We start from the raw sequence: 24,591 nt of genomic DNA on the forward strand, positions 1-24,591 counted from the left end.
TTGTCACTGTTCTGGATATCCAGTGTGAGCACGATTGCCTCCAACCAGCCAACCTTCACGAGAGGAATGTGGCCGTCCTCCCTCTCCCGGTAAACTCACATGAGAAAGGCAAATGCGTTGACTTTAGAACACAAACTGCAACGGGAGTGGATATGGACAGGTTGTGAATGAGTAGTAAAGGATGTGGCAAGGCACTACAGACCATGGAGAACAAAGGCGAAGAAAGAGGCTATGGAATTTGAATTTGAAGAACAAGAAAAAGAGGCAGGGGTGGATCCTTCCTCTTCCCTTTCTCTCGCAAATCAAGAACATGGTTGACTGATTTACAGGGCGGAAGCATTAACACCCTAATGCGTTCTAACTACCTCCTCTCTCCCAAGTTCTCAGGAACTATATTAAACTGAATCATTGGTGTCATCTCACCAAAGTCTTATGGGTTACTGAGCTTTCACTTGCTCTTTGACCCAAAAGCGACACTGCATAACTGTTCACCCTGACAACAGCAAAACGCATTTTGTGTCCAATCATGTACCATTGCACCACTGGATAGAAGCTCCAGAGTGCTAACAGAGAGTGTTGTAGTGCAGACTTAAACCTGTACTAAATCATAGGAAAAAGACAAACTTTATGATGAGAGTAAAATAAATATTTTTGGAATATCACAGAGAGAAATAAAAGCAAATAAAGGAGTGACACAACCATTGGATGGTAGTTGCTGTCCCTGATTTCATACTAGTCATCATTTACTTTACCACCCTCTTCTACAGGAGTGCTTGGCACATAAAGTGCCCCTTTCTCCATGCCCCTGGTGCTAGAGACCCAGCAGAAGTGTCTTGTGGACATATCAGAACAAGAGGATGACAACTGCTTTCTCGATCAAGCAGGTGGCACTCATACTCGTATGATGCTCATGTGTATCAATTCCTAGGTTGTTTCACCTTGAGTCCAGTATTGCCCAACATACATTGAGAATTGAAACCAAAATATAGGTCATCCGAGCATAACTCACTTTTTGTCTTGTACACTATGAACTACTCACACCAACAAACAGCAGTGGTCAGTCTTAAGTTTTTATGTATCCCGAAGCACAATAAAGACCATACATCTCATTGCTGAGGTCAAAAACAAATGGGGAAAAACCCCAATGCAAGTAAAACAAACCAATTCCCCAAGAGCACCTCCATACCACACAGCCAGTTTACAGTCTTTTGTGCATGAGCTTCACCACAAAATCAAGGCAGGATGTGTCAATAAAAGCATTCCAACCCAATCAATTTGACTGTAAATAGTTAGGGAAATTGTGAATTAATTACTTTGGTATGCGTTATGTATGTGATTTCTAGCTTGTCTGGGATAAAAAAACATAATGAGATCAGGTAATGTATATGGTTTAATTTGTGCTTTGTAAACTTAATTAAGGGAATAAAACTAATTGTAGTGCAAGGATTTGTGTGTGCAGGAAAAAAGGCCTTTACATGTCTTTCTAAGCTCCCTTATGCCACACATATAAGAAGACATTTAATATGACATGATAACATACATATAGTGACCATTTAGATAGGGACTCTTTTTTTCTTCCTAGAAGAATTCATACAGGCAATTTCTGGTTTTGATTTTAGGGAGGTTAGCATTTACACCAGAAACAAGTACATAAATGCAAATATTTGCAAACAGTATCACATTTGGTTAACTTTAAATATAGATTTAAAGCTATATTTTACCCTAAAATCAATATTTGATCGAAATCCACAGTTTATCAAATTTTTCATTTGATTTCGTATTTATAATTTAAGACTACACTTATTTTTTCCTCAGAATTTTTTTATCACATTGCAATCCCACTTTTTACATTTTTGACTTATGCATTGTATTGTTTTCACAAGTGATATTTAATCAAAAATGATTGTGATTTGCTACTCCTAATTATTTTGCCCACAATTTATGTGACATCAAAATGAATATTATTCTAATGACACAACAGTTCTCAATCTCAGTCTTTGATTAACTAATATCTATGAGTTTGCTTGTTATTTGTGAGTTTTTACCACATTTTTTTGATTAAGGGAAATGAGTAGCACTTAACAAAAAGCTGGAAAGAGAAGGAGAGATTCAAAGGGACAAATGGAATTGCGGGAAACATAGAGCTACACTTAGAAGATATGGGAGCACATAATTTTAAATTCCACAACGTTACACATTTAAACCATGCGATATATGCAGACCTTTCTCACAGTCAGTGATTCAAGGTTGGGCCATTTTCATAGACTCTGAAATATTCTCCAAGTCATCTTTTTAGATTTATTAATTCCACTACATCATATTGTGGTCCACCAAAAATAGACATTTTAGTACTCTAGATCAATTACAGATAGCCTATATAATGACCTTAGTATATTAGATGTCAATTTACTAATAGAAATGGAAATCTAAAAACGTATTGAACATTTTAAAGTGGTAAAACAAGTTTTGTAATTTCTGCAGCTTGGTCGATTCTTCCAAGAATATACAGGAAATATTTCTGACCCTCCAACACATTAACCTTGCTCCCAGTCAAAAGAACAAAGCAGCATTTATCGACTACCTCCACGCAAGACATCCATTTTGATGAAGACCTTGCATAAAAAGCCACACAAAGAGTCGAAAACACAGAAACTAATCACAACAGTGAGAGCATGTACCTGTCCTTTGCCAATCAAACAATATCCTGTGAAGTCTTCAATTCATGAAAATGCTGACTAGACAAATATGACCTAATGTCTTTGTACAGAAAAAATAGTATATAATGTTCACTGAAAATTTGAGTGCACTTTTATGTTGTGAAGGCGCAATTCTCCCCAAATCTTCCATTTTATTATTTCTTAGTGAAGAAAATGCAAAGTAACTTTCTGATAGTAAATAACTGAGGGTTTTTAAATATATGAGATGTAAATGTAACATACAAATTCCTTGGGTGCATTTTGACATACAGGGACCTGTTCACAAAGGTACATTTTCATGTGAGTAAATCTACAAATGTGAATTTACTGTTATGTTTTATAGTAAATGTACTACTTTTCACTACTGATCATTTCCAAGTGTAAATTCACTACAAAGTATAGACTTACACGGACCCCTGAAACCAGAGGTTGGGGCCACATTTACAAATGTCAAGTTACTAGTGGTAACTTTTCACACGTAGGTGGAGATCTTTGCCTTCAGGGCAGATATCTCACTATGGTAACATATAAGGAAATTATAATAAGTTGTTGAACTTTAAATAGAAATTAGTAAAATAATTTTATGTTAAATATTAATGTAAATGAATATGTTATATTTAGTTTGAACATAAAGCAACCAAAAAGGCTACAGCTCTATTTCCTTATTTCTTAATATAATACTTAATTAAATACTTAATCAATTGAAATATATTAAATTAAATCCAATTAAAATGATTTTTTAAAGTTTTATAAAAAAAACTCATCTAAAGTATGTTTATATTTATTTATTATGCATTAAAAATACTAAAACCTGTGTATAGAATTCATTGAAATTAATCATTACAAATAGCTATTTTACATTAAAAAGGGCAATTACATAATTTAAAATAAAATGTTATTAACCTTTTATTTATATAGGTAATTTTGTTTACCATTAAATTACATTTATGTATATTTTAAACATTGAAAATAAATAATTAATTTTAACATTATTCCTGGTGAAGCCCTTTTTGAAGATTTGAAAACCCTGCCTCCATTATTTTCTATGAAAGTGTGGTGCAGTACCGGTGGTTGGCAATGTGAGTTGCTGGAAGTACTCCAGGTTTGAGCAGGAGCACATTTACCACTGTTCTGGTTCTTTTTTGACTGTAGTAACTTCAGAAGTGCAGTTAGTAAATATTGGCTTACTTTTTTGTGGGTGGGTGTATGTCCCTTCCTAAACACTTGCTTAGTCCCCCGTAATCCCTTCTTGAGTCCTTCCTAAACCTTTCCCATTTTATAGCAAGTATTCCCTATGTTTTAGTCACTACCCTGTCCCTGTCAAATTTACCACTAAAATGTAGTAATGTACGTATGCAGAGATCTGTGCAGTCAGGTTAGAGATAGCCACACATAAGATAGGAGATAAGAGAGGCAGTGTGGAGACCTCCCTATGTAGGTTAGTGAATAGCATTTTGTAGGATGTGAGAAGTAACATAATGCTATTAAAATACTTCATATGCAGTTTGTGAATACAGCCACAGTCCTTATTTCAACTGCTTTGAAACAATTCAAGCAGTTATCTGATCCTCAACTTGGAGTTGCTACGAGGTTATCAAGTCTGGAGTCAGTGATGTACTCCAAAAAATGTCAAAATCTTCACTGCCCTATATCAACACTGAGTCCTTTTGCAGAAAAACAACAAAGCATGTTTACAGCCCATGCATGAACATTATGTACCCAGGAAGATCCAGGAGATTACAACTCACCAAGCTCCTTCGACCCTTGACTGTCGCTGGCCAACTCTCCAAGTTTTACAAGGGCATCAAAGTAACCTTTCGCTGCCACTGTGACTCCTAGGAGAGAAAATCTTGTTGGTTAGGTTGGAACTGCTTCCAAGTAACATCTCAAAACATGCATCTCAACCGAGCTTCGTTTCAAGAAGCACCTTGATGTTTGACTGTCATTAGCAATGAGATCTTAGCTGATCAGAGAAAACAATGTCTAATGAAACATGGAACAGACCCTCTGTATACTTTTATTCTCCTTCCTTGACTTCAAAAACCTCTATCAGTATTTACCCACAATTCTTTTCTGTTCATCCGGTTTGTGTTTTTAAGCTTGAGCAGAGCAACTTTGTCAAAGAGTCCTGGAGTTTTGGAATCTGCAATGTTTATATCAGCTCTCTAACACTAAATAAGAATCCTAAAGTTACCAGATGCCTTCAAATCATCAGGACACCATCCTGAGTCCAGGATTTGTTATTAATTAACTACTGCATTGCAGACTGCTGTTCAACTGGTTCAAATGAAGTGAACCAAGCCTACAACACTGAGGAGGGATTTGGCTAGTCTTGACTTGGACATAGAGCCGTTTGGTAAGCCCACTGAATCCATCAACACAATCTAAAAATTGGTCCACTATGCCTAGAAGCTTGCTTCTCCAAACTATAGAACCATGCACATTTGTTTCAGTTTGCCTTGTCATTGAAATGCCTTATGGTGACCAAGAAAGTTTATGTTAAGATTGCACCATTTCCACAGTGCTGGCCTTTATTTTTTAAGAAACCAATGTAGTTATGGAATTCTATTAATCATCATAATGCAAACAAACAGGCATTAATTACTAGAATACAGAGCTTTGTGAAGGGAAATTCAGGACTTCAAACGTGGGATAGGAGTGACATGAAATTAGATGGCCCATGTTTGACAGCTTAAGGTCTCATTCTGAGGTGGAAGGTATACCAAGTGCAAAAACCTTGTACAAATTACATTTACATGAGGGATTGGTTGTTTTTTGTATTCGGTTATTACATGTTTGTCTTAATTTGGGGAATAATCTGTGCATATATTATTTGTGTCTGATTTTCCTCAGGTTATGACCTTGGTGGTGACTGAAGGCACAAAACACTGGAGTTGGGTATATTGATGGCGAGAGTTCCTCTTCATGTTATTCGTGTTCCTCTTATGAACAGCTCTCTAATGGGTCATTTGTTAAAGTTATGTATCCTTATTCAGACCATACTTTGTATTGTTGTGAGGGGTAGAGAACAGTGTCAGAGTTAACTGTATTATTGGGCACTTGGTAGGGTGGAGTTCTTGTTTGAATCACAGTTGTCGTTAGTGCGCATGTTATGCACCAATTATAATGTATGCTCTTGTTGAAGGTACATTGAGAATGAATATTTCTGGTAGGTTTTCTGGGACATGGATATTGTTCCTAGTTCTTGCTAACAGAATTATTAAGGTTAATATTCTTTGAGATTCTTCTTTGGGACAGTGTTAGAGTTTAAGTTATTGCAAAGACGAGGATTAGATACAGTGGTCCCTTTTGTATGACACTAAGATTAGGGTTCGTATTCTTTTATGGCAAGGAGAGCATTTGGATCATATTCGTGGCTGCGATGCTATTCTTCATTGCTGCTAAATGCACAGCTGGTGCAATAATTTTTTCTGCCATAGGAAGTTGCCACCTGTGCCTGACAGGGTAGCTCTTCCCTTGGAAGGGGTTGGGTTTTATGTTCTTGTTACAGTTAAGTGCTTTTGTTTGGATCACTTTTAGGATCCTGGGCAGGGTTGCATTAAGCAGACAATTTCATGAGAAACTGTAGTCAGAAGCATTCCTGGTACCAAAACTAGAAGATGCTTGGAGTTCTTTAGAGTCCTCACCTGAGAAATAGCTGGTTTTAACCAGAGTCTCTCCATTTCTGCTGCACAATAACACTGAAGAGTGAGCTCAAACAGGGCGATTTTAATGCACAAACAATTGCCCGAGGCCCCTCTAATAAAGTGACCACAATAGTCTGAGGACTTTATCTATTTCTCTTTTTCTCTCTGTGGTTTGCATTTCTCTCCTCTCTGTCTCTTTCTCTACCTCAACCTCTTTTCCTCCTTCTGTCTACTTCTGCCTCATTACCAACTCCCTGCCCTTGTCTGTGCTTCACTTCTCTAAATGTGTCTCTCTGGCTATCTCTGACACCCCTTTCTACTTCTCTTTAATTCTCTCCTGCCTTTCATATATTTCTATCTTATGCCTGCCTTCTTACTTCACCTCACCTCTTCTACCGCACCCCTCTCACTTTACCTCTCTTTACTTATATTTACATCTTTATGTATCTACTCATTATCTATCTGTGCTCTCTCTCTCTCTACAGGAACCCCAAAAAAGGATGCTGTATATGTTGCATGTTGTTTGCCTTGTCCTGACTTAATAGGTTGGATTTGATAGAAAAATAGGAATACTTTTCTGGAGCATAATACTTTGTTTGGAGTCCTGATGGAAGCCCTGGACCCATTGGCCTACTAGATATGGGGCTGAAACATGTTGACTAGTATAGATAGGGTGTAGGATCATTATCTCCATAGATACCCCCTAGATGATTTTTAACCATACCAGAAAGACTGATAATGAAAGGGATACCTTTGGTGTATAGAAGTATTTTTATTGTAGGTCCCTGGCAGAAAAAATATCCAAAGTGCTTCCTGGAACATGGTCGAGCCCATCCTAGTTTTTAGGGACCAGGATGAGACCTGATGATGAAGCATGACTCCAACAGGGTGTGTGAGGGTATACCTTACAACATAAAGTGATGTCCTGATTACGGGTTCAGCTTCACTCCACATATGATAAAGACCTTTCATTAGGATCTATCAATGCGTGTAGGATACTTCAGGTTGTTTCTCCCTCTCTCTACCCCATCCCTGTTACTATGGTTGTACTACTGATTATCGATCCCCAGATTATCGACCTACAAGAATTTTGTGGACAGAACATTGGAGGACAAAATATTGAAAGGTAAGTGCGTGTCAGGAAGTATGTGTTTACTATTCCAAACCATACATCTACATACCTTGAAGAAATACATATGTCCAAGGTGCATATATGTGCAGTTATGTAAGAAAATCTATACTTACTTACCTGTCAATATTTAGTTTTTGATATTTTCTCCTAAATAGTCTGTGTAATCAATATTCTGTTTTCAATATTCAGGGTGCACACCATTTATATGACTTTGTTCAAAAATACCTCTTTCTATCCCACCACTCTGTCTGTCTCACGTGACTTTATCTCACATTCTACCACTCTTGTTTCTAAACTCTACATCTTTATATTTCTGTACCACCTCTCTCTATTTCAACTCTCTGTACATGGCCCCTCTCTCTGGACCACACTGGTCTGTTTCCACATCACCCGTATATCTCTCTGTTCTCTAATTCATCTCTCTCTCAACCTCATCTTCCTTTATCACTTTACACATCACTTCTTCCTCCATCCCTCTTGCTCTCTCTTTCTTACCTCTCTCTTTCCACTCTGTTTTTTACCTCTCTCTTTCCACCTCATTTCTCTGTCTGTCATTTCTCTCTTAACCTCGCAGCTCTTTCTCACTAAATAAGCTCTCAATTTACCTCACTTTTCTTTCGCTACCTTACTTCTCCGCTTCCACTTTTCTGCCTCCGTCCCATCTACCGCACCTCTCTCATTACCTAAATCCTTTCTTGCTACCTTTCTTTCTCTACCTCTTCAACTTTTTCTCATTTTGTCATTACCCCTCTCAGTCCTCTTCGCAAGCCAGAGATCACTGTCTAGCCAAAGTAATGTCTATATAGATAAATCAGAGGAGGTACAAGGCAGAGAAAAATAATTAAGGACAAATTATCAGATTTCCGTCAACGCAATGGTAAAAATCCTTGGAGCAGTGCTTTGATTTTCCCTGTTTCAGTGTGGACGCTAGTACTGATGGGTGATTTGGTTGAGATCACACATATCCAGCAGTTAAAGCTACAATTTCAAGAGCTATGGGCATACGCCTTATTTTATACCTTATTTTAATATTATACACAAGTCCACTAAAAATCCACAAAGTAACCCTTCTCAAGCGTTTCCTACATAATGAGTAACATATGCGCCAGTTTTGTTTGGTGTCCCGAGGGCTTGAGGTAGTTGAAAATGGGTAATTAATAAAGAAGTTCTTCTGAACAGGAAAGAAGCCCAAAATATGTCTTGCCCTTGGATTGGACCCAAATCCTTAAGATGGCACAGAGCTCACATCATTTTCTAAGAGAAACAAGCATAGATTACCTGAGAGGGCTTTCTGGTAGTGCTTCCCCATGGTGACAAAATTCCGCAGGCTTGGGTTGAACTGGTCTAGGATGACCTGTAGCAGGGGCAGCGGGTGTGGAGGAGGGTGGATAAGAAGGGACAGAAAAGATTAACTTTAAGACCTATGATTTAGGATGTTAGTCAAATCTGGAAATTCATGACGATGCACATTAAGAGTTCAGTTCAACCAAAATACATACTCACTCCAGCAGCTTACGGATTTGCTGTTTTTTAAGAAAGAATACACCAGCCTGCATCCATCACCTCCTTCACATTAGTGGTCACAGTACCATATTTGACGACCTATCGAGGCAGAAATTCCCAGCTAGAAGAACACTTCGAGGCCTGTTTTTTCCTACAGGAGGTGTGGCCAAGTAGATTGCTTGTTCTACTGGGAACACGCTGATCTAAATTCTGACTGTGCTTTCCAAACTAGAGTAAATTGTGTGATATTGAGTAAATTGTGCTGTCTGTTTTTTATCTCACATACATGATCTTATAAAAAAAGTGAGTTAAAAAAAGGAACAATTTACATCCAAAATTAAGCGCTTTACTTAGATTGGAGATTGATATATAAATGTGTCCACTGTCAAGCACAAAGGTAATCAGTAGAAAAGAGAGTACGTCGGCTCTGTCTCCCGTACCAACTGATGCATGCTTGGTATGTACCTGATTCTGCCATGTTAGTTTAGATCACGTGAAATTCCCACCCTGAAATGTGGTGCATATCATTTCCCCTTTGTGGCTACTTACTGTTAATATTTCCAGACCAAAACCCAACTATTCTCATCCTAGTCCTTCGCTCCCACCCTCTAGTGGCTTTGCCTCCCACTATTTGTTGCTTTGTATCTACAGAAAGTGCTTTTGTTCAGGAGGAAGTTACACCTGGAAGTGGAGGGGTGAGGTTTAAAAAAACAGGCTTCATATGTTGATAATGACAAGGAATAACAAGCATTTGCAATGCAATAGGTCTAGCATTTGTGAGAGTTAAACCTATTGGCATTGTAAATGACAATGTCTTTTACAGATGTGTTTTAGTTTGGAGCATAGCGGATGTATGCCAGGAGCCACAACAACCCTCCAAGGCCTGTCACTGAAGGAGAAAGGACACAACAAGGCTGCCATCTTGGGAGTGTTTTTGCCTCATTCCTACAGACTGGCTGTGATACCCTAGAGATGCAACCCTTTCTAGTGTGTTTACCTAAACTTTTATAACACCAAACAAGCCACAAAGAGACCCCTTTGTGACATTTAACCAGGGCAATAAGAGGGTCAAAAGAGTTAGGGGCAAAGGAAAGGGAGCAGCCATAGATTTCTGTGTGTTAAACTTTTAAAGGAATTATTCCTCTACTTTGGCAGTACCAGCCTAACTTTTCAAAACACTGACTGTAAACAAATAAAATAACAAAAGAGGCAGCTTAACTGCAAATGAATTATAGCGATTTTGTTAACAATGGCACCTGATTTGCAGCATTATGAAATGGAAGAACCTGTATTACCAAGCACTATGTTAAAAAACAAGTTATTCCCAGACTGCTCCAACACGCACCAGACAAAGAACCCAAGGGTAGAGGATATGGCATAAGGGCCAGAGCTGCCGACTTTGGAGCTGGGGAACACCGTATGAGTCTCAGCACCATCTTAACATCCTGTGATTCTGGGCAAATCACTTAATCTCCCCTGGCTACCAAAAATGAATGTATAATGTTACCGGTGCTCATGTAAAGCGCTGTAATACCTTTGTATCGAGTTCATGCTAACTGAACTCTATTTGAAGAAGCCCAATTTACATCCAAAGGCTCGATGTTTCTTGCTCTCAAGCTTGAGGCAGTGAAGTGCTTGGGTCTGGCGTCACAACTCCTTTTCCACCATTTTGGAGACAACACCTTTCACCATCTTCTTGCCTAGAACTAACCTATGTGCTTGGTTGGTGATCCTCCAGAGGTTATCAAGAGCACTAGCTATCGCCTAGTGTTAAGCTCTACTGAAGTCAGTTGGTTAATGCACCCACTGCAGAGGTCTTGACAGAACGAGAATGTCACAGATTACAATCCTGACATAGCCTTTTCACTTCTTTATCTATGCATGGTCGATGCAAATGAATTCTAGCGATTTTGTTAAGAATGGCACCCACTTTGCAGTGCTATTAAATGGCAGAAACTGTATTACCAAGTGCTATGTAAAAAAAATAGTTTTTCTGAGACTGCCCCAACATGTGCCAGACAAAGAACCCTATGGGAGAGGATGTGGCATAAGGGCCAGAGCTACTGACTTTGGAGCTGGGGAACACGATTCGAGTCTCGGCTCAACATCCTGTGAATCTGGGAAATCATTTAGGGTCTGGTTACGAGTCTGCAGATCACAACACCGCCAGACTTGCGGTGGCCGTCAGACTTCCACAGTTCAGCTGTGGCAGTCCGACCTCCACATTACGAGTTTGGTGGGCGGACCAACCAACAGGCCATCATCTCCACCAGGATTCATGATCCTGACAGGCTGACGGGAATCATGGTTGTAATCAGCCAGGGCAGCGTTGAACTCAGCGCTGCCCTGCTAATTACAACCTTGTTCTCTGCCAGCCTTTTCATGGCAGTTTCCCCACCATAAAAAGCCTGGCGGAGAACAAGAGCTGCAGGCCAACACCATTGGAATGCGCACTGTCTGTTTGCTTTGAAGACAGTATGCATTCCAGAGATGCTGGACGGCCCCCTCTGTGCTACGAGATAGCACTCGGCTCCTATAAGGGAGCTGAGTGCTGTCTCATAGCACTGTTCCTGCTAGTCTGATCGACGGGAATGCTCTATTTCAAAATTTCTGCTGGTCAGCTAGGTTAGACCAGCAGAAATCTTGTAATGGGGTGGACCCCCAGCCATAGCTGTGGCATCCTCCCCCCAAGTTTGGCGGTCCTGCGTTGGGACTGGAAAAATCATAATCGGCCCCTAAATCTCCCCTTGCTACCAAAAATGAATATGTTCTTCTGTAATGTAACTGATGCTCATGTAAAGCACTGTGATACCTTTGTATCATGTTTGCGCTATATAAAACTGCAAAAAGTTTTAATAAATAAAGCTCTTTAATACCTGCGTGTCAAGTTCGCACTACATAAAACTGCATAAAAAATTATAATCCTGACCTTGCGATTTTGTTAAGAATGGCACCTGCTTCACAGTGCTATGAAATGGTAGAACCTGTATTACAAAGCGCTATATAAAAAAAATGAGTTATTCCCAGACTTCCCCACACGCACCAAACAAAGGATCCTAGGGGAGAGAATGTAGTGTAAGGGTCAAAGCTGCTGACTTAGGAGCTGAAGAACATGGTTCGAGACTCGGCACCAGCTCAACATCCTGTGATTCTGCGCAAATCACTTAGGGGGTTATTACAACTTTGGAGGAGGTGTTAATCCATCCCAAAAGTGACGGTAAAGTGACGGATATACCACCAGCCATATTACGAGTCCATTATATCCTATGGAACTCGTAATACGGATGGTGGTATATCCGTCACATTTGGGATGGATTAACACCTCCTCCAAAGTTGTAATAACCCCCTTAATCTGCCCTTGCTACCAAAAATGAATGTGTTCTTGTGTAATGTAACCAGTGCTCGTGTAAAGCACTGTAATACCTTTGTATCAAGTTTGGGCTCTATAAAACTGCAAAAATAAAAAATAAATTGCACCAATACCTTTGTGGTGAGTTTGCTCCACATAAAACTGCAAATAAAAGATTAAAAAGTCCCTGCAAACATCGCAAAGAAACAGCAAGATGTCCGAAACCAAAGAAGATGAAGAAACAACATACAACCATGAGAGAAGTGGCGAGGCAAAAGAAAAACTAGTTTTAGAAAACTAAGGTAGATACCCAATCATGCAATAAAAGGGTCAGTCTCCAAGGAGGTAATAAAACAGCCTCAAGGCGGGACAAACATAAAGCACTTACCAACAACATTAAGGGATTTTTGAAACGCAGCCCCAGGAACAAATGAAATTAATGGGCATGAGATGGGCGTGGTTAAAGCCCACAGAATAGATTACAACATGTTGAGAAGAGCAGCGTATGCGTGCTGCTATGCTCGACCTAATAAAGGAGGTTCCAGGCACAATGGTGGCCTTATGGCTATTTTGTTCAATTGCTAATACAAGTGGAGTTCTTCAGGACTGTTGACTGAGTGCATATATACAGCAAGGGACAGATTTACGGAGGTATGACATAGTGCTGCACAGCATCACATAGAGAGAGCAGGAATCCTCTATATCTACTAAGATGTGGTACATTCCTGATCTCTCTCTCCCTGTTCTGGCACACGCAGTGCAGGTTTGCACCAATGCAGGTACCCTTGCACCATGGTGCAAAGGTGCCTGTGTTACATGCAGGATTGTTTTTGTGCAGGAAGGGACATTTTCTTGCACAAAACAATCCTCTGAGGCTTTTTCCTCTTTCTTTGTGTGCTGCAGAATGCAGCACATGAAGAAAAAGAAATAAACAAGGAGAAATAAAGTTATTTCTCCTTATTGCGCCTCCCCTGGGAAGGTGTGCCTTTTTGACACTTTCCCAGGTTTATTACTGGTAGGAACGATGGGAATGTGCCAAAATCCATGAGTGGATGCAGGGGGACACCCATGGTGCACCCAAATAACACCTTCCCAGTGCAGAGTAACACAAGGCTGCATCCTGTGTTGTGCTATTCCTGATTTACTGTGCCACGCAAGGTGGCTCTGCGTGGCATAGTAATTCTCACTTACTGCTTGCCTTGCCCTTGTGTCGCAAGGGCAACACAATCCTTTTGTAAATCTGGCCACTAGTGCATAAGTCCCAAATTGTGGGATCTATCTGTGCCTGGGGAGAAGGCTTTATGTGTGAGGGTATAGACATTTAGAGGACTAGTTACATCAGCTAGTAAATTTCCCAGTGATCTAGCACCCCTTTTGGAGCATTCCCGAAAACTTTTATAGAGGTTAAAAGTGGTGTAGAATTTTCTCGCAAATAAACTCAAAGCAGGTAATCAAATGGAGGGGGCATTCTGAAGAAGGGGAATACAACAATGAATTAATAACAACAAAAAAGGTGCAGAACGGAAAGAGTATTTTAGGATGCCTCACTGTCTCTAATCCCAATGATTCTGTATACTAACTACAGTCCGTCAGGTCTCCTCTGTCAGACAGCCGTTAATCTGTACAAAACAGCCACACAGAGTACCACACACCAGGCTTTGTGGAAAACTTTCATTTCCTCTGTTTCCGTGCGCAGAGATGATTTTAGAAAAAATGTAATTTATGCTGTCCCACAACGAAACTGGAGATTGATTACGCCTGATTCTTTTAAATGTTGCTGATGCAAAACTCTTGAAAAACAAGTATGCCTGACTTGAAGTGGCAAACCGTGAACTGATTACTTGGCCGGTTAGGATGATGGGGTACGTTTTAGGTAGACACATATTAGACTCCCTCAATTTTATGACAAGACCGGAGGCTCTATTATGCGTTCTTTTCTTACTTTAATTTAAACAGCAGCAGTCAAGAAACTACAACTCCCAAGAGGGTTAGCTATTGTCTAACCAATGGGAGCAAAACAATAACTAGAACTGGACCAATAGGAATAGGCCATAAACCATAGAGAGCACCCTTGACTGCAAGCAGCCCTCTTTTCTTGCTGTTCGCAGTCAAGATAAGTACTCTCTTTTGGTCTTCTACGTACTTAATGGTTTTCAGATGTTGTATTTGTTGTTATTTATCATTTTAGTGTAATTTTATTGTTACTAAGTTGGGGGAGTAATTTGTTTACAGTTTCTACCGCTTCGCGGCTGTTTTATCCCGTTTTTTTTCCCCTTTCCCCCTCCCCCCCCTCCCCTCCGGCAACAACCGTCGTGGTAGCGCGCGCTCCGCCGAGCGTTCGATCGCGCAGTTCGTTCTCTGTTCAGTCAGCGCGTGTTTTAGTTCTACGCGCGTAGCACAGGGAATTCCTTACTGGTCCTCCCGTCCGCGGCAGCCTTCCTCAAACGGCTTCGCGCGTCTCCGGCTGTGTGCAGGGGACAGCGTTCGTATTGCTGCCTTTCCCCAGCGCCTCTTCGCTCCTCATTTGTTTCTTTGGGTCCCCGCCCCGGGGAGGAGCCATTTACCAGCACAAGGAGCGTGTTGCTCCTATTAACCCTTAACTATCCTCTCTTTGGTTTTCTGGCTACAGCACACTTTTTGGGCTCGTTTTTTCTAGTGTTTTGCCCACACTAACTCCTTTATTATCATGGAACTGGGGAGTTCTCCCTCAAGGTCTGCCTCTGAGGAGGATGAGGGATCCTTTAGACAGGATCTGAATAAGTTTATCCAGTCCTCTGTGAAACATGCTATGAAAGCATCTATGGACAAAATGTCCAAAAATATAGAAAATTCTGTCATGTCCATGGTGTCCAAATCTATGGCCCATTCTGCGGGGGAAAGCAGAAAACAAAAACTATCCTCTTTCAAACCAGGTAAAGGCACACAGACAGGAAGTGAGCTTGCCTCACACCAGACTGAGGACTTGATTGCTCCCAGGCCTCCTACTAAGGAGAGGAATTCTGCAAAAAATACGGCATCGCAATCGAAATGCAAATCAAAATCAAAACATATCACTGCGCCTAAAAAGATTGTGATTTCCAAAATTTTGGACACGGACGATGAGGACATGGACGATTTATCTCAGTCCGATAATCCTGATGATACATTTTCCCCATCCTCTCCTTCCCCCAAACGCATCAAAATTTCGGCAGGTGGCCCCTCTTCCAGCGTGGTCGACTCAGAGGGTGTTCCCATGTTTGATCCATCTCTCATACACCATCCTAACTCAACAGAATGGCTCCCGTTGGACCATGTAGGTGATTACATCGCTTCCCGTTTACGTCTTCCTTTAGATAAACAGACAAGATCCAAATTCAAATCCGAATGCCCCAGACCGTCGTTAAATTCCAATATTACTGCAACTCCAACCATTGATGACTCACTCATCACTTTCTTTACCAAATTTGGTAAGGATCCTCGTAAAGGAGTGGACAAGGCCTGGACCACGTGTCAGGACAAGCTCCTGGACGTGGTAGGTCCTCTGGCAAGAATTTTTGATCTAGCTGAATCAGCCAGGTTAGAGGACTCGACTATTGATCCCTTGGATCTTTCCCTTTGGATTCAGAGAGCCTTTTGTCTTTTGGGCAATGGGAACTCTGCTATTATTCACGAAAGACGCAAGGGCCTTTTGCTCAAAATGGATCCCAAGTTGGCTAACTTGGCCACTCGGGACCCCGGCATTCAGGCCGACGGGAAATTCTTCGGTGACAACTTCATCAAAGACCTCAGCCGTTTTGTTTCGACATTTTCATCATTGGACAAAGCCCAACAAAATCTCAAGAAAGTTTTCAACCAACGAGTTTTTTCCCGGGCCGGTAGAGGTAGGAGCCGCTTTACCGGCCGCACATACAGGAATCAAGGCTCAAGAGGCTCTGCCAATTCCTTCAATACCTATTACCACAAGTTCAAACCCCACTTTTACCCACAAAGATCTAGGGGTTTCCGCAACCGTGGTCAGCGTTTCTCCAGACCGCCCGTTAATCAAGGTAAGCCAACTTTCTGGCCCTCCCGTGGGAGGTCGACTTCGTTTCTTTCTTCAGAAATGGAAGTCAATCTCAGCAGACCCTTGGGTCCTTTCCACTGTTCAGGGATATCAGATCGAACTCCTTTCTCCTCCCCTCCAACACTGTCTTCCTCCTCTTCCAAAGTTTTTCTAGAAATGTCCTCTCTAATCTCTTCAGAGATCCAATCTCTCTTAGAAAAAGACGCCATCCACCTTTGCACTCCAGACCTGTCCGGATTCATCAGCTCTATATTCCTCGTCCACAAAAAGAACAAAAAGTTCAACCTGAAATCTTTCAACCAGTTTGTCATCTACCGACACTTCAAAATGGAAACCATTATCCATCTCAGGGACATTTTGCTCCAATTCGATTGGCTAGTCAGGCTAGATTTGCAGGATGCATACCTGACCATTCCTATTCATCTTTCCCACAGAAAGTTTCTGCAATTTAATTGGAATTCAAAAACGTATAATTTTTCCTCTCTCCCTTTCGGCCTATCCTCCGCACCCTGGTGCTTCACAAAACTATTGAAACCAGTCGTCACCTTCCTTCGCTCCCTAGGCATCAGACTGATTATCTATCTCGACGACATTCTGATCATGCACCAGAGCAAATCCTCTTTGCTGACCCATCTACAGATGATATCCACACTCCTCTCAGATCTCGGTTTCCTGATAAATCACGAAAAGTCAGTACTTCTGCCCTGTCAACAAATAGAATTTCTGGGATTCCAAATAGATTCCGTCTCGGCCGCTCTATTCCTTCCCCGTTCCAAAGTTTCTGCAATAAAAAAAGAACTAATCTTAACTCTTCAAAAATATACTATTTCTCTCAGAGCCCTCGCAAGGGTCGTCGGCCTTCTCTCGTCCTCTATCCAGGCCATCTTTCCAGGACCCCTTCACTACCGCGCCCTCCAGCGTCTCAAAATCCTTCATCTTCGTCGAGGGTTGGCCTTTTCCGACCTCGTCTCTTTGGATCAGGAATCCCAGATGGAAATCCAATGGTGGATATCCCATTTAGAGGCTTGGAACGGCAGATCCATCTTCCCCTCTGTGCCCGATCTTGTGTTAGAATCAGATGCAAGTCTCACGGGTTGGGGCGCCCGCTGTGGTTCAATATCGACTGGCTGTATATGGTCCGCAGAGGAGTCCAGATTGCACATAAATTGTTTAGAGCTTCTTGCAGGCTCCTTTGCGATCAGAAGCTTCACAAAAAACAGAGCACGATGCTCCATTCTGCTCCGTATGGACAATATATGAGCGGTGCGTTACATCAACCATTTAGGGGGCACCAGATCCAGACCTCTGGCCCTGCTAGCCAAGAGCCTCTGGGATTTTTGCCTGTCCCACAAATTTTCCCTTGTAGCAGAATATCTACAGGGATCATTGAATTCCAATGCAGACTGGCATTCACGCCACTTCTCGGACTCCAGCGACTGGAAATTACACCAGTCAGTTTTTCATCAGATAGAACGGAAATGGGGTCCTTTTTAGGTAGACCTCTTTGCGTCCAGACTCAACACTCAGCTTCCCCACTTTTTCAGCTGGCGCCCGGATCCTCTGGCTTTGGCTACAGACGCTTTCCTACAAGATTGGTCCCGATCCCTCAATTATGCCTTCCCTCCCTTTATCCTCATCAACAGAGTCCTGAACCAGGTCAGACGTCAGAAGGCATCCCTCGTCCTGTTGACTCCCTTTTGGCAATCTCAGGTTTGGTTCCCTCCCCTTCTCGAACTCACAGTGGATTTCCCTATCTTACTCCCGACTTTTCCGTCCCTCATTCTAGATCCTTTCGGTCGCCCTCACAATCTGATTCTCGACCATTCTTTAACACTCTCAGCCTGGCTCATTTCCGGTCTGCCCAACAGACCCATACTATTTCGTCAGAAGCTTCAGAGTTCATTAATAACGCATGGGCACCCGGCACGAGGCGAGCCTATAAATCAGCTTGGGCTCTTTGGGCAAGCTGGTGTCTGGGAAAATGTTCCAATCCCTTTTCAGCAGATCTAAATTTAATTATTAATTTCCTAGCCGCCCAGGCGGGCTTAGGTAAGTCATATCGCACAATAAATCTTTACAGATCGGCTATATCCATGAACCATTCAAATATTGATGGCAACCCTATTGGGTCCCATCCTTTGATCTGTCGTCTCCTGAAGGGAGTCAAGCTCTCCAAACCCCCTTCTGCCAAGTATTCACATATCTGGGACGTCTCTCTTGTTTTGAATATTTTCCTTTCCTGGCCAGATTATCCAAGTCTTTCTCTTAAAATGCTCTCTGCCAAACTTACTATGTTGCTATGCTTAATTTCTATTAAAAGAGCTTCGGACGTTAGGTCCTTAGATGTCTCTGCCTGGCAATTCTTACCTTCTGGGGTCCTATTTCACATTTCCAAACGCACCAAAACTAACTTACATTCCGTTTTCTACCCCTTCTTTCCGGACAAGCCAAAGTTATGTGTGGATCTTTGTTTAAAAGAATATGAAAAAAGAACTGTTAACCTGAGAAAGTCCTCTTCCAATCAATTATTGATCTCCTTTCGAAAACCTCACAGTCCAGTGACTTCGGCAACTTTGGCCCGCTGGATTAAATTGATTATGTCCCTACCGGGTATAGATGTTTCCGTTTTTGGAGCACATTCCTCCAGGGGGGCTATGGCCTCCAAAGCTTTTGCCCTTGGGTCCAGTTTAGAGGACATTCTCAGGTCGGCAGATTGGTCAAACGATAATGTTTTCAAAACCTTCTATTGTAAACCTGTTAGAACTGCTTCTTCCTTAGTTATTGACAAGCTTTAAACGCGCATAATAGAGCCTCCGGTCTTGTCATAAAATGTAGATTTTCCTGGTAATTTATGACGGAAAGTCTTAATTTTATTAAAGACACGGAGGCGAATATTATCCCACCACAGTACTTCTATTAATATGTACTTTTTCTTTCCCTCCCAGCGACTCCAGCATTGCCTCCAGATTCCGGATAACGCCGCTAGCTCAATCAGTTCCTTCTTCAGGAAGAGACCTCTGGAGGCGTCATCGCAACCTGTCCAGGATCAGCTTCCTCATCCATCGCCTTCTCTGCTCATTACTGTGGTTCAAGACTTCTGCTCCATTTCTTTATCTCTGGCAATAATTGGACTTATTTACCCTTTGTTTCATGACTCTATTTGACTTGCTCGTTCAAGAAAAGAGGGCTGCTTGCAGTCAAGGGTGCTCTCTATGGTTTATGGCCTATTCCTATTGGTCCAGTTCTAGTTATTGTTTTGCTCCCATTGGTTAGACAATAGCTAACCCTCTTGGGAGTTGTAGTTTCTTGACTGCTGCTGTTTAAATTAAAGTAAGAAAAGAACGCATAATATTCACCTCCGTGTCTTTAATAAAATTAAGACTTTCCGTCATAAATTACTAGGAAAATCTAAATTTTCCATGAACAAAACCTCAAGGTCAAGTCTGGATCACTTGCTCCAAGAAAAAGGGCCAGAATTTAGGGGTTTGTGTGGTATATCTGTGCCATAGCACACATTTCCACAGGCTTTATCCTACTCTGAAGGGACCTATATATCAACGTGCGATCCCCTGGTGATACAGCATCCCAGTATTATTGGTGCCCCAGGTTTTGGTAATACCATAGGTAATATTACGGCATGCGGTATTACCATGGGAAAAAGACCGCTCATAATGAGGGCCACGATGTACATTCACCTGAACTCCGAAAAAAATGTGGCAGTTTGTTCATCAACGGCTTTGGCTAACAATCCACGAACATTTATTCATTTGAAGCCAAGAACAAAATTCACAAAGATTTTCCCTGTCATTAGGTGTGACTTGCACCATGACTTACTAATTCTTTTGAACTTCAAGATGTATGCCACTCGTCATGGAGAGTTTCTTGTGTTTACGGTCTTAAATGTTCTTTGTAGTACTCAGTGAACTTTTGTGTACATATGTTTAAATTAATTGGTCCTTTTTAACACCGCAGAAAGATAAGCATTGGCAAGGCCAATAGGTCTTGTCTGAGTGAGATATATTGATTTTGCTATTTTTTTTAGCTATGGTGCAAATGGCTTAAAGTAATTTTAAAGAGCTGTATGACACAGCCAGCATTGTCCGCGTTATAACACTTTTTTTATTTTCAGTTATGCTGCACTGAAGCTAATACTGCTGTATAAAATGGCTAAAAAACATTGACAAAGGCAATAGATCTCGTATAGAGTTTGCCAATGCTTTCTATGGAATGCAATATGGTACGTTATAAGTACAAATATTGGGCCTGATTCTAACTTTGGAGGACGGTGTTAAACCGTCCCAAAAGTGGCGGATATACCACCTACCGTATTACGAGTTCCATAGGATATAATGGACTCGTAATACGGTAGGTGGTATATCCGCCACTTTTGGGACGGTTTAACACCGTCCTCCAAAGTTAAAATCAGGCCCATAGTGTTTGCAGTGGCTGAAGTGCTAATGTCCAGATTCAGAAGCATTTTAAGACAATACAAAAACTGAAAATGTACCATATAGATGCACTGAATGTAACAGAAGTTGTAGGTAGACAGAAAAGCCGAATAGGTTATACTTTAATTACAGTGATGCTTTAGGCTATGTGTTACTTTGCATGCACTGGTTACAGAAGAACCAAAAAGGTACTCCTGACTATTTAGCAGTAAAATATAGTAATAATCAGTGTTCAGTGGGTTTCCTAGAGTTTTTGGCCCCTGTGCTGACGAGCCTGCTTCGCCATTCAAATCATCGCCCCCAAATGCCTAAAAGGTAACTGTGCATGTGACTGCTTGTTCAGTGGTAACATATGGCACAAATCAGTGTTCAGTGGGTATCTTAGAGCTTTTGGCCCCTGTGCCACTGCCCCTGCTGCACCATTCAAATCGTGGCTCCCTAGTGCCTGCAAGGTAACTGCCCTTGTGACTGTTTGTTTAGTGGTAACATATAGCAGTAATCAGTGTTCAGTGAGTATCCTAGAACTTTTGGCCCCGTGCCTCTGTACCTGCTGCACCATTCACATTGTGGGCCCATAGAGCCTGCAAGGTAACTGCCTTTGTGACTGTTTGTTTAGTGGTAACATATAGCAATAATAGGTGTTCAGTGGGTTTCCTAGAACTTTTTGCCCCTGTGCCACTGCAACTGCTGCCCCATCAAAATTGTGGTCCCAGTGCCTGCAAGGTAACTGCACTTGTGACTACTTGTACAATGATAACATATAGCAATAATCAGTCCTCAGTGGGTTTCCTGGAGCTTTCGGCCCCTGTGCCTCTGCACCTGCTGCACCTTTCAAATATTTGCCCCTAGTGCCTGCACAGTAACTGTACTTGTGACTGCTTGTTCAGTGATAACATAAAGCAATAATCAGTGCTGGATGGGTTTCCTGGAGCATTTGGCCCCTGTGCCACTGCACCATCCAAATCCTGGCCCCTAGTGCCTGCAAGGTAACTGTTCTTGGGACTACTTGTTCAGGGGTAACATAGCAATAATCTGTGCTCGGTGGGGATCCTGGAGTTTGTGGCCCCTGTGCCACTGTACCTGCTGCACTATACAGGTCATGGCCCTAGTGCCTGCAAGGTAACAGTGCTTGGGACTGCTTGTTCAGTGGTAAGATATAGCAATAATTGGTGCTTCATGGGTTTCCTAGAGCTTTTGTTCCCTGTGCCACTGCACCTGCTGCACCATCCAGATCCTGGCCCAATTGCCTATAAGGTAGACTGCTTGTTCAGTAACAAGATATAGCAATAATCGGTGCTTGGTGGGTTTCCTAGAGCTTTTGGCCACTGTGCCACTGCATCTGCTGGACCATCCAGATCATGGCCCTAGTGTCTCCACAGTAACTGCACTTGGGACTGCTTGTTCAGTGGCAGCATATAGTAATAATCAGTGCTCAAGGGGTTTCCTAGATCTTTTGGCCTCTGTACCCCTGCACCTGCTGCACCAACCAGATCACGGCCCTAGTGCCTGCAAGGTAACTGCGCTGGGAACTGCTTGTTCAGTGGCAACATATATCAATAATCAGTGCTTGGTGGGTTTCCTAGAGCTTTTGTCCCTTTTGCCATGGCACCTGCTGCACCATCCAAATCATGACCCTAGTGCCTGCAAGGTAACTGCGCATGTGACCGCTTGCCTAGTGGTAACATATAACAATAATCAGTGCTCAGTGGGTTTCCTAGAGCTTGTGACTTCTGTGCCACTGCACCTGCTGCACCTTCCAAATCATGGCCCTAGCGCCTGCAAGGTAACTGTGCTTGTGACTGCTTGCCTAGTGGTAGCATATAGAAATAATCGGTCTTCTGTGGGTTTCCTAGAGGTTTTGGCCCATGTGCCACTGCACCTGCTGCAACATCCAAATCATGGCGCTAGTGTCTGCAAGGTAACATGAGGAAATCATTTAAATTCAGTAATGTATGTGGTCCAAAAAAGGCACAGCTGCAGATGAAAATGTACAATTATTTTGCAGGTAAACATACACAAAAGCTTTCATAAATATTGCCTTAAAACCTATCCAACTATCCAAAATGAGTTGCCACATACGTCATAATGGACATGCTTTACACATCAAAGTGAAAACCAAGTATTGTTAAATTGTGTTACAATGAGGCTGGCTGTTTTCTGTGAAAAGATCTTACCCTGTGCTTGATAATGTACGGGCCATAAACAGTGTAAATTGCAAAAGATCACCACATGGTAGGCTGACTCTGAGACGAATAAGTAGTTTTGTATTTTGTTCCTTAAAAGGCAGTTTCACAAATGATATGGACTCAAAGAAGAAGAATTTTTCAAAAACCATGCAAACGTTTTCTGCAGATGAAAAATAAGATACCTTTTGAGATGGCCATGTCTAAAATAAAATAAAAAAGGGCACAAGCAGGCTCCATGGAGAAAGGCTGCATTCCTCTTGCCTATAATGGCTGTCACTTTGAAGTCAGCAGAAAGCAAAACTAAATAGCCTGGCTCCCATGAAAACACTGCTTGACATTTAACCTCAGCCTTTTAATGCGGAGCAAACCTGACAGATAAAAACAAAACTTAAAGGCCTGTTGATATAAAAGGAGTTTGTGGAAGTATTAAGTGAACAGTACTTTGTCTACGGGTGGGCCAAACTGAACCTGGACAGCCTCTGCAAATAAAGCCAGCAAATGGGAAGCAAGAAAACATAAGTTACAAACCACAAAGCCAATGGCAAGCGACAGACAGAATGCATCCCCAGGTCAACTTTCTGAAACGCCCCAAGATGTCTTTAGCATACCACACATCTGGGCTGTCTGTTAGGCTGCGACCTAAAAAGGAGCTCTTAACTTTAGCAAAAAGAAAGTAACAGTTTCTGAAACGCAACGAATGTTGAGAAAGGAAGGAAACCTGTGTGTTGTCCTGCTCATTCAGGTAGTCCTGAATGTTATGTATGTCATGTCACCAGCTTCGCTGGACTTCAATGTATAGCCGAAATAAACACTTATGAGCACATTTTCAAGCTTTTTCGGAGCATTTGAGTGAATGCAGAAAAGGGTCCAAAACAGGAGAAAAGGGAGTATGGAAGTTGCCGACTATGCAAAAACTTTGTGAACTCCCACAGTTGCAATTCTGTAGATTTCACGTCATGCAGTTAATCATTTTCCCACTTTGATAGCACTCCCAAATGTGTATGTAACAAAAGTTGTTGTGTGTTTGCAGGGTGAGAACAAGCCTATTTTTGCATAACTACAGACAGGTTTGTGTAGTGACATTTTAGCTCAGAAGGCTTGAACCTTTTCTACGCAATTATTAAGTGATAAATATTTCGCACAACTGCTGGTGTACAGGTTATTTTTTTCTGTAATTATAGTTATCGCGGTGAAAAGGAAGTGGTTTTTCCACAGGAAAAATATTTTCCATGTGGAAAAAAAAAGGTAACCTAGTACAATGTTACAGCAACCCTAAACAGGTACATTTTCCATGATATTCACTTGGCTTAAAATCAATGTGTCCCAGCCCTTCTTCTAGACATGCACACCAGGTCTTTAGGAGTACTTGCACTGAAGTGGATAATGGACTATTTTACATCAAGGAAGTACACAGAATGATCACGCTTGATAGGCTTTTAGTTTTGTTTTTTCACTGCAGCAGGCTTTTTAAATGTTTTAGTTAGAATTTACATTGTCCCGGTTCTAGTACCCCATAGACACTGATATACAAGCTTTAACAAAAACAAGCAGGAAGAGTTTTAATCTGTCAACTAGATATGAACAAAAT

General features: G+C 41.6%; 1 protein-coding gene across 2 annotated transcripts in view; it reads right to left on the reverse strand.

Annotated features, from left to right (window-relative positions):
• The window catches only part of LOC138246262 (BAR/IMD domain-containing adapter protein 2-like), a 284,522-nt gene that overhangs the window by 242,544 nt on the left and 17,387 nt on the right, over positions 1–24,591 (reverse strand). Inside the window, exons 2-3 of one of the 2 annotated variants that reach the window (XM_069200687.1) lie at positions 8,754–8,829; positions 4,445–4,531 (exon numbers count right to left, since the gene is read on the reverse strand). In XM_069200687.1, the coding sequence (XP_069056788.1) occupies positions 4,445–4,531; positions 8,754–8,829 (163 nt within the window). The remainder of the gene's footprint in view (positions 1–4,444; positions 4,532–8,753; positions 8,830–24,591) is intronic. The other variant, XM_069200688.1, reaches the window with a different exon arrangement.

The sequence above is a fragment of the Pleurodeles waltl genome, chromosome 7 (assembly GCF_031143425.1).
Source record: "Pleurodeles waltl isolate 20211129_DDA chromosome 7, aPleWal1.hap1.20221129, whole genome shotgun sequence".
In the NCBI taxonomy this organism is placed as follows: Eukaryota; Metazoa; Chordata; class Amphibia; order Caudata; family Salamandridae; genus Pleurodeles; species Pleurodeles waltl.